Raw genomic sequence first — 10,419 nt, 5'->3', positions numbered from 1 at the left:
TGAATAATAGGCAAACTGGGTGACTTTTTTTGATTTGCCAGTTTTAGGTGCAATCTGTTGATTTCCCCTGAGAGGTGTGCCTCAGTGTCCTCATCTGTGTGCCCGCCTCGTTGGTCACAAGAAGTACACGAGTTAACACGTGGAAAGCACCTGGAACAGGGCCTGGCCCACGGGAAGCTCTCAATCAAGGCCAGTTTTAGTGATGGTTGCGATGATGATTAGCTTTATTCCTGCCCCTCCGAGTCCTGACCACCAAGTACAGGGAAACCTTAAGTTGGTGTTGCTCGTAGAAATTAATCTGAGTCACTGGGATTTTTGCAGAAAGGCCTGTAAGGAAAGAAAACACAATAAAGGGTCTCGATGCTGTGACACAGCAACGCCAGGCCACCCATGACAGCCGGCGGACAGAGTGAGGGCGGGGAGGTCCCGCCGGGCCGGGGGACGCAAGGAACACCTTTGACGGCACAGGTACGTTTGCTGAAATGGTGGTGGTAGGAAACCGTATTTTTCCCTGTTTATTTTTACAAACAGTACTGGGGCATGATGTGTTTTAATTTACAGCAAATAATTTGGGATTAGAGGGTTTTTTTTAAAGTATATTCACAGGGTTTGCAACCATTACCACAACCTAATTTTAGAGCATGTTTCTTTTCCCAGAAGAAACCTGGTGCCAACCAGTCACTTCCACTCCTCCTCTTGCCCAGCCCCAAGCAGACACTGATCTGCTGCTGCCTCTGTAATTTGCTTATTCTGAACATTTCATATAAATGGAATTATACGGTCTGTAATATTTTGTGACTGGCTTCTCTCTCTTCGTGTGTTTTCCCGGTTCGTCCATGTTGTAGTAGGCGTCGGTGCTTGCTTCCTTTTTGGCTGAATAACTTGTTGTGTGGATAGAATTCAGTTGTTCATCAGTTGGTAGACATTTAGGTTGTTTCCCCCTTATGGATATTATGACTTACACGGCTGGGAACAACCAAGTTCAGAGTTTATGTGGGTCTGTTCATTTCACTGATTATGTACATCTATAGGTAGTACTGCGTCACATAACTGTTTGACTTCTTTTTTATTTTGTTTTTTAGTTTTTTTGTTTTTTTTTTTTTCTTCGGTACGCAGGCCTCTCACTGTTGTGGCCTCTCCCGTTGCGGAGCACAGGCTCCGGACGCGCAGGCTCAGCGGCCATGGCTCACGGGCCCAGCCGCTCCGCGGCATGTGGGATCTTCCCGGACCGGGGCACGAACCCGTGTCCGCTGCATCGGCAGGCGGATTCTCAACCACTGCGCCACCAGGGAAGCCCCTTGACTTCTTTTTTAAAAAAAATATTTATTTATTTATTTGGTTGTGCCGGGTCTTAGTTGTGGCAGGTGGGCTCCTTAGTTGTGGCATGCAAATTCTTAGTTGCGTCATGCACGTGGGATCTAGGTCTCTGACCAGGGATTGAACCGGGGCCCCCTGCATTGGGAGCGTGGAATGTTATCCACCGCGCCACCCGGGAAGTCCCAACTGTTTGACTTTTTGAGGAACTGCCAGACTGTTCTACAAAGTGGCTGCACCATATTCTGTCCCACCAGCAGTGATGAGTGCTCCAATTTCTCCACGTTTTCACCAACATTTCCTATTATCTCTCTGATTTTAACCATCTTCACGTGTGTGAAGTGTGTCATTTGACTTGCGTTTCCCTAATGAGGACCAATGTTGAGCTCCTTCATGGCTTCCTGGCCATTTGTATCTCTTCTTTGGGGAATTGTCTGTTCAAGTCCTTTGTCCATTTTTTTAAAAATTTTTAATTTATTTTTAAAGATTTGTTTATTTTTATTTATTTATTTTTGGCTGTGTCGGGTCTTTAGTCACGGCACATGGGATCTTCGTTGAGGCATGTGGGATCTTTTGTTGCAGCGTGTGGGCTCTTCATTGCGGTGCTCGGGCTTCTCTCTAGTTGTGGCATGCGGGTTTTCTCCCTCTACTTGTGGCGCGCAGGCTCTAGGGCACGTGGGCTCTGTAGCTGTGGCATGCGGGTTCCAGAGCGCGTGGGCTCTGTACTTTGCGGCACACAGGCTCTCTAGTTGGGGCACGGGAGCTCAGTAGTTGTGGTGCGTGGGCTTAGTTGCCCCGCAGCATGTGGGATCTTAGTTCCCTGACCAGGGCTTGAACCCACGTCCCCTGCATTGTAAGGCAGATTCTTTACCACAGGACCACCAGGGAAGTCCCTGTCCATTTTTAAAGTGAGTTGTTGGCCTTTTTTGTTGAGTTATGAGTTCCTCATACATTCTAGATACAAGTCTCTTGTCAGATATGACTTGCAAACATTTTCTCCAGTCCTGTTTGTTGTCTTTTTACTTTCTTGCTGGCCTCATTTATAGCACAAAATTTTTAATTTTCATAAATCCAATTTATCTTTTTTCTTCTCCTTATGTTTTTGGTGTCGTAATGAAGAAACTGTTGCCTAATCCAAGGTCATAAAGATTTACTCCTATGTTTTCTAAGAGTTTTATAGCTTTAGGTCTATATTTAGGTTTTTGCTACATTTTGAATAATCCTTCTATATAGTGTGAGGTAGGGGGTCCAATTTCATTCTTCTGCATGTGGATATCCAGTTGTCCCAGCACCACCTGTTAAAAAGACTGTTCTTCCCTACTGAATTGTTGTGGCCCCCTTGTTGAAGACCCGCTGACCGTAAATGTAAGGAAACGTCTTTCCTACAACAGACACTCCTTGTCTCAAAGGTATGAATCACCGTCTCTTGGGACTAAAAAAGAAAGCTTTTTATAACATGGAAAAGCCTCTCCCCCCTTTTTAGCAAATAGACTTAGTGATTAAACTTTATTTATTTATTTATTTTTGGCTGCGTTGGGTCTTCGTTGCTGTGTGCGGACTTTCTCTAGTTGCAGCGACCGGGGGCTACCCTTTGTTGCAGTGCACGGGCTTCTCACTGCGGTGGCTTCTCTTGTTGCGGAGCACGGGCTCTAGGCGCACAGGCTTCAGTAGTTGTGGCACACAGGCTTCAGTAGTTGTGGCTCGCGGGCTCTAGAGTGCGGGCTCGGTAGTTGTGGCTCATGGTTCTAGAGCGCAGGCTCAGTAGTTGTGGTGCACGGGCTTAGTTGCTCCACGGCATGTGGGACCTTCCCAGACCAGGGCCCGAACCCATGTCCCCTGCATTGGCGGGCGGATTCTCAACCACTGCGCCACCAGGGAAGCCCCCTGATTAAACTTAATGATAACTTTCAGAATGAATGTAGATTTAACTTTTATGGTAACCGGTGTGTAAATATTTGCTGAACTTTTCTTATTTCTCCAGCAAGGTAATTGGCTGGCAGAGCCCTTTGTCTTTTCAAAACCCTGTGTCAACAGTCTAATTCTTTCAAGATTTCTTATTACACTGCTAATTGAAGCTTGCAGCCTCTGGCTTGGGATACTTTCTTAAGATAAGGCTTAATTAAAGACCTGGCACCTGGCAGTTTTCTGATTGCACAGTAGTGATATTCCTTCAGTGTGCTGTAATCAGTCACGGCCCCAAAGGGGGCAGAGGGGCCCTTCACCCTGGCTCCGTTTCCTTTCTGCCCTGGCCCTGTGATTGTCTGGCTTGGTTCGTGGTGCAGCTTGATACTCTGGTTCACCTTACACGTTCCTTGCTCCAGACGGGGAATCTTAAGGCGGTCTGGCTCTTTTTTATAGAGAATGGTGTTTAGAACTCAAAGCTGGGTTCTGGGCCCTTTCCGTTATGATCACCCTTTTCATAATCACCGTTTCCCATAGCCCTTTCCTTCATTCCTTTTTTTTCTTGCCTAGCATCATCCTCATTTTCTGACATGTTTGCCTCCCCCATCAGAATGCGAGCTGCGTGTGGGTGGGCACTCTGGACGGGGCGGTCCAGCCCGGAGCCGCTCCTGCACGTGGTCGGCACTCTGCGGCGGAGACGGTGACCGACAAGTGACGAAGTGAAGGGGCCTGTCTGGGGTGGGGCTGCTGGTGACTTGAGCGCGCTCCCCCCCCCCCCACACACACACATTGATGTCATTTGTCTGTCTGTCCCTGTGGAAAGTTTTACTTTGGGGGAAGTGAAGGTCTCAGTAAGTGGTTCAGTGAGACTGATGCCTGGGTGAGAGGACCTGAGGGCAGGCAGCTCTGCCCCGGATGCCCCTCCTCCCCTCCACCTGCGCACCTTGCTCCTCTGGACGCTACCCGGCCCGGGCCTCCTCCAGCTCTTCACACGCTGCCTCCTCTGTCTGCCTCTGGCCCCTCAGAGGCCCCTGACGCCGCCCCGCCCCGCCCCGCGACTGCCAGCCTCTGGGGCACCTGCTCACTCAACCCGGTTCTACTTTCTAGGCAGCGGTTATCTCTGTGTGAAAGCACTGGCTCGTTCACTTAAATAGGTCTGGATTTCACCCCAGAAGGAGGCTTCTCGAGATCAAGGCTCTTACTTCCCTTGCTGTTTGCTCTGGGTTCAGCGTGCAGCAGTGCCTGGCACAGAACTGGCTCTCGATAAACACTTGTGGAATGAACGAGTTGCAGTTTTGAGCATTTGTGGATGGAGTCCAAAATGAATTCTGGTGTCAGAGGAAGAAGGCATTGGGTTTGTGTGTCCCTTCCCATGCAGACAGCCTGGGACAGCATGTCCGAAATGAAAATACCTGTATTATAGAGACATGAGCGTGAATATTGTGGGTGTATGTAATATAGATGTTACATGCTTGTGTCTATGTAATACATACAATACACATACACGTAAATGAAGCCAGTGGAGTGACTTTAGGATAAATAAAACAAAATACATTCATGTAATTTGTTAGAATAAAAGCTGATACTAGCAGGCCTTGTAGATAGAATTTTAAAGGACTAATATTAAAAAAATGAAGTTCTTCAAGTATAAAACCTTGATAAAAACAGAATGAAACTGAGCTGTGGGTGTGGGAGAGTCCCTTGCAATCCCATCCCTAGAGAGAAAGGGAAAGCTTTGGTTCATGTCCTTCAGACATTTGCCTATAAGTACGTGCATAGCGTTCTCTGTTGTTATTTTCTTAAACAAATACAAAAGGGTACTGCTGCTCGTAGTGTTCTGTTCAATCCTGTATGTGTAACGCTACCTCATTGATTTCAGTTATTGAGTGGAGTTCCTTTCCCCGGTTTATGCTGACTTACTCACCCCTGCTCGATTGACGTGTGACGAGAAGCACACACGTGCGCGCACGCGTGTGTGTGTGTGGCTTGTACGAGCTGCCCAGCGCCTCTGTGCCAAAGTGCCTTCTACCCTGCACCTCGGGGTGCTCACGCTGTAGCTGCTGGGACTCCGAAACTTGCCTGTGTTTTCAGCTCCTTTTGGGCTCCATCCAAAGGGGGTGCGGGTGGGGAGGAGCCGGTCAGTTCCCGTGTCTCCCTCGGGGTGGGCCTGGGGCCCTGCGGACTGCCTCCCCCCATCCCCAGCCCACAGAACGCCCCTCGGAGGTCCCCGCAGCCAGTGCCCCTCAGGTGGAGGCCTCTCCCCCGACCCCTGCCTAGTTTCTGGTGCCGTGACCATTTCCCTTGGCTCCCATCATCCAGTCCCACAGGGGAAGCTGGGTTTGCAGTTCATGTTCACGGGTGTTCTTCTGTCCTTGTACGTGGAGTTCTAGATACTGCTGTGCTTGAGGAGGGAGATGTAATCAGAGCTTCTTGAACCTGTGTGGCTCCTTCAATGTGGCCCCGGTTGGGGCTGCTTCCATGGTCCAAGGAGGCCACCCCGGACTCATCATGGCCACCTCCAGCCACAGGTGACCGAGGGCCTAGTGACCGCATGGTGGTCACTGCCAGCCCGTATAGGGCTGCAGCATCCCTAGTTGATGGGGAAGTATGAGTTACTCCGTAATAGTAGAAAATGAAAATAATCCCAGATAGTCATTAATTAGGGAATAGACAAATGCTCACAGTTTTCACTTTTGGAAAATTTGGATACTGTCACTAAAAATGCTATTTCTTTTCCTCTTTTTTTTGGTGAGGGGGCCCGCACTGCATGGCGTGCGGGATCTTAGTTCCCTGACCAGGGATCAAACCCATCCCGCCTGCGGTGGAAGTGTGGAGTCCCAAACACTGGACCGCCAGGGAAGTCCCTTCTTTTATTCTTAAAAGCTTATGTTCATGTTGAGTTAGAAACAGAGTATATCCGTGTGTGATGGCAGCTATGTTAAATAAAACACTCAGAAAGAAGACAGGAAATCCACCACAATGGTAAGTTGTCCACAGGTGATGAAACGAGGGCGTTTGAATTTGTAACAGTGACTGTATGTTTCCCACACTTTCTGAAATAGCTTTGTATCTTTTATAATGCCCTCCCCTCTCTGTTAATGGAGAATTTTTATTTCCTGTGTCTTTATAGTTTTCTTTCTCTGTTGCAGGATGGCAAAACAGAAGAGAAAAGAGAGCCAAGTGACAGAGAAAAAGAACAAAAAACTGAAGAAGGCGGCAGCAAGAGAGACGCCTCTGGCACCTGCGGCCCCGCCGGGCACTGAGGGGGCCCCAGCCGAGGTAGGTGACGCGGGCGCGCTGGCCTCGCCTTGTTTCCGGACCTGGAGGGGGACTCGGTGGTCACATGGCAGGCGTCGGGGTGGACAGGCCCCCATGGACATGCTTAGTGCCTTTTAGAGGCAGTTGTAGGGCAAATGAGACTTGCAGTAAACTGTAGGTTGGAACCGCACAACTGCCGTTCTTCAGCCACCAGACCTCAGGTTGCCGTTGGGGTCCCCGGTGTGACAGGGTTTCGATGGCATGGTGGCCCGGTGGAGGCCTCAGCTGGCCTGGCCGCAGCCGGGCCTCTGAGCCCGTCATACAAGGGAGGGCCGGGCCTTCACATGGCACCGCGTGGGCCGTGGCCTGGGGTCTGTGCTTACGAGGTCACATCTAAAAGTGTTCAAGATCCGCCGCAGAAGCGTGTCTACGTTTACGTTTGTTTGCTGTTACCACTCAGGTTCTGAGTGTTAATGTTTTTCTTCCACATTGAGCTGACTCTGCGATTCCTAGCGTGTAGTTGATCAGAAGAGCGTAAGAGGTTACAGATCTTGACAAGTTGTCCAACATGAAGTGAAAGTTGATGGGCGACTCATGTCACGAGGGGCGGCTTTTCTGGGCCCTGAGCGGTGGGCGAAGGTGCCGACCGTGCGTGAGGCGGGCCTGGTGCGGCCTCGAGCCCGTGTCCCACGTGAGCGCCCGGGGACCCTGCGCTCATCCTTGGTCCACGGGGAGGGAAGTGTCGTCGGAGCCGCCCCGCATAGCGTGTCGAGTGACTTGGGGCCGTTGTCAGACTTGCCTGTGAGTATCTACCATTAACCGGCGACTAGATCAGGTCCTCGTTCGGGTCTTTCTGAAAGGAAGTGATGGAAATCCCCCGACAGGATGGGTGGTGTGTGGCTGGTGGGTTTCATCACTCTTTTTTTTTTTGACTGCATCGGGTCTTCATTGCTGCACGCGGGCTTTCTCTAGTTGCAGCGAGTGGGGGCTTCTCTGTTGCGGTGCGTGGGCTTCTCGTTGTTGTGGCTTCTCTTGCTGTGGAGCACGGGCTCTAGGCGCGCGGGCTTCAGTAGTTGTGGCTCGCAGGCTCTAGAGCGCAGGCTCAGTAGCTGTGGCGCACGGGCTTAGTTGCTCCGCGGCACGTGGGATCTTCCCGGACCAGGGCTCGAACCTGTGTCCCCTGCACTGGCAGGCGGATTCTTAACCACTGCGCCATCAGGGAAGTCCCGGTTTGGTCACTCTTAGGCCCCAGTGTTTCCAGCTCTGCCTTTGTTTCAAGCCTGGGCCGTGCACGCTGCTGAGACCCGGGGCACATGTACCCCCTTCATATAGCGGAGGGGCTGGGGCAGAAGGGGCTGCCCGTCGGCCAGCGCCTCCTTGACTGCAGGCCCAGCCAGGCCCTGGGGTGAATCCCAGGCCACCGTGCTGCTGGCTCCGTACAGGACTGCTGGTCCGACCCTGAGGACACCGGCTGGCTGGGCAGTTCTGTGCCAGGTGCACGCGTGACGGCACTTTTCCTCCGTGGTGGGTGGGCAGGTGCAGGGCCTGTGCCGAGAGAGCGTTTCCACTGGGTCCGGGGTCGTCTCCCAGCTGCCACCTCTGGGTGTCAGGGAGGAAGCCAGGCCGGCACTCAGGCCCGTACCTGTCCTGGGTGCCCCTTTCTCTGCCTTCTCTCCGGCCGAGAACCGCAGGTCTGGCGCTACCCGAGCCCGGGCGCCTCTCCCTGTACAGAAGGCCCGTGCTTACAGGACCCAGGTCAGCCAGCCGGGCCGCATCGCTGGCCCCCACATCCTGCTCTCATCCGGGCACGTAGCCAGTCTCGTGTCCCCTGGGCCCCTTCTCGTCGTTCTCACCTTCTCTGCCACTGGAGCCCCAGTTTTGTCAGGCCTTTTTGGTTTCTAGACCCTAGAGGGAAACTGGTTTTTTAGAGCTATTGCAGTTCTCATTCGGTGGTCTGGCCCCCAATCCCTGCAGAACCTCCAGTACATGTGAATTTCTTGGGCCTTTCCTGGACAGTTTCCTACTTTTTCTAGACTCCTCCAGTTTCTTTAAAAGGGACTCCAAGTGACAAGTCCTGGTGACTTGTAATTTTGTTACAAATCGCTAGCTTTCTGAGTAGTCTCTGCTTGCTGGCTGCTGGTCACTGGCAGGACCCCCAACACTGTGTGGGTTTATGATAAATATTGGCACAGCTTAAAGGTTCTGCCTGAGATGGGTAATGATTCTTAAATTCAGGCAATTGTTTTAAAAGTGATTTTTGTTGTTGTTGTTTGTTATTTAAGTACATGTTGATTAAAAGAAATTTGGGGCTTCCCCAGTGGCGCGGTGGTTGAGGGTCCGCCTGCCGATGCAGGGGACACGGGTTCGTGCCCCGGTCCGGGAAGATCCCACATGCCGCGGAGCGGCTGGGCCTGTGAGCCACGGCCGCTGAGCCTGCGCGTCCGGAGCCTGTGCTCCACAACGGGAGAGGCCACAAAAGTGAGAGGCCCGCGTACTGCAAAAAAAAAAAAAAAAAAAGAAAAAAAGAAATTTGGAAAACAAAAGTAGGAAGAAGAATTTGGGTATGTTTCCTTCCAGTCTCTCTTGCTGCCTCGGTTTTTGGTTGGTTGGTTAGTAACTTGTGCACATGGTCCCCATGGGGTCTGTGCTCTGCAGCTTCGCCTTGGTCCCCAGGGGCGCTGGGGGGTCTCGGGTGGGTCCCTGCGCGGTCAGTGCTGGGCTTGGGGCTGGTGTCCCGAGGAAGTGGAGATTGTGCTTCCTCGAGACCACATCCTGGTCTCTGCTCGTCAAAATACTCTTCACCCGCTCGCCCTCCGGTTCTCGTGGGAAGCTGGGGAGCTGCTGTGTTAGGCCTTTTAAAAGGAGGGACTCTTCCGTCTGCAGAGGGTGGTTGGCCAGGGCCTGGAGAGAGCGTTCCCGTCGCTGGGAGCCCGTGGAAAAGTACTGCACTGCCCCCGCCCCAGCTCCTGCGCCAACCCCCGCAAGGAGCCCCAAGGAGCCTCTGCCCCCTCTTTGGCCATGGTGCTGTCCTCCCGGAAATGCCCGTCCAGGGACCCTCGGGTCCCTGTGCAGTCACTTCCCACAGCCCAGGCCCTGAGCCCGCGCCAGGAGGGCTGAAGGATCCCCGAGGGGGGATGCTTCACGCGCTGGGAGCCCCACGGTGGTGGGGGGGGGCGCTCGGCTGGGGGCCCATCCCTCTCCTGTCCCGTCCCGTCCCGCTGCCCTGGTGCTCTTGTCCACAGCGTGTGACATCTGCGGCTGAGCCCCCGTCCACTTCTTGCTCCTGCCGTTGACCCGAGGGGCGCGTGGGCTGGGATAGTGGAGGAGGGGGTGGCCTGCGGTGCCCCCGAGGCGGGGGGGACGAGCCCTCCCGGCGCTGGCTGGCTCTGTGGTGCCGGCTGCCTGTGGTGCCGGCTGCCGCTCCCGGGAGGCCCTGCCCCGCGCCTGTCCTCTGCCCTGTCCTGCTAGAGGGGCTCGCGAGGCGGGGGGTTCGAGGGTTTTCCCTCTTCCGAGGCAGTGCTTGAGCACAGGGGTCTCGGAGTTGGCCCATGTCTGCCCGTCTGGTAGCTTCTTAACCCTCCTCGTGAGCTGGGCTTAGGGCGGGGCAGATGGGCTCCGGTTCTGTCTTCATGTCCCTGGACCCCTTCCAGAGGAGGCTCCGGCTTGACAGGGTCGGGCGGACTGGTCTAGCGAGCACAGCTGTGTGGTGATGAGGGGTCTTCAGGCCTCAGCCCCCCACCCCGCCCTCCCTGGGGAGGTACCACCCCAGATGCTGAGCCGGACCTGGGAGGTGGGGAGACACACCAGAGCAGCTGTCACCCTTGGAGCCAGTGACTGCCGCCTTGGACGGGCACCTAGGCTGCGCTGGCTGCCTCCTGCTGCTGTAAATACACTCAGGCTGTCTGCAGATGGGGGTGGGGGGGCGGAGTAGGGGGAGCTGGGGGT

At 53.4% G+C, this 10,419-nt stretch overlaps 1 protein-coding gene across 1 annotated transcript in view; it reads left to right on the top strand.

The window, feature by feature from the left end:
- Positions 1-323: 323 nt before the first annotated feature.
- The window catches only part of CHLSN (cholesin), a 94,272-nt gene continuing 84,176 nt past the window's right edge, over positions 324-10,419 (top strand). Inside the window, exons 1-2 of the mRNA XM_055089953.1 lie at positions 324-468; positions 6,366-6,495. Coding sequence (XP_054945928.1) covers positions 6,367-6,495 — 129 coding nt within the window. The 5' untranslated portion in view covers positions 324-468; position 6,366. The remainder of the gene's footprint in view (positions 469-6,365; positions 6,496-10,419) is intronic.

This window comes from Physeter macrocephalus, chromosome 14, assembly GCF_002837175.3.
Source record: "Physeter macrocephalus isolate SW-GA chromosome 14, ASM283717v5, whole genome shotgun sequence".
Lineage (NCBI taxonomy): Eukaryota > Metazoa > Chordata > Mammalia > Artiodactyla > Physeteridae > Physeter > Physeter macrocephalus.
Note: the sequence above shows the minus strand (reverse complement) of the source record. Positions and strands in the feature narration are given on the sequence as shown.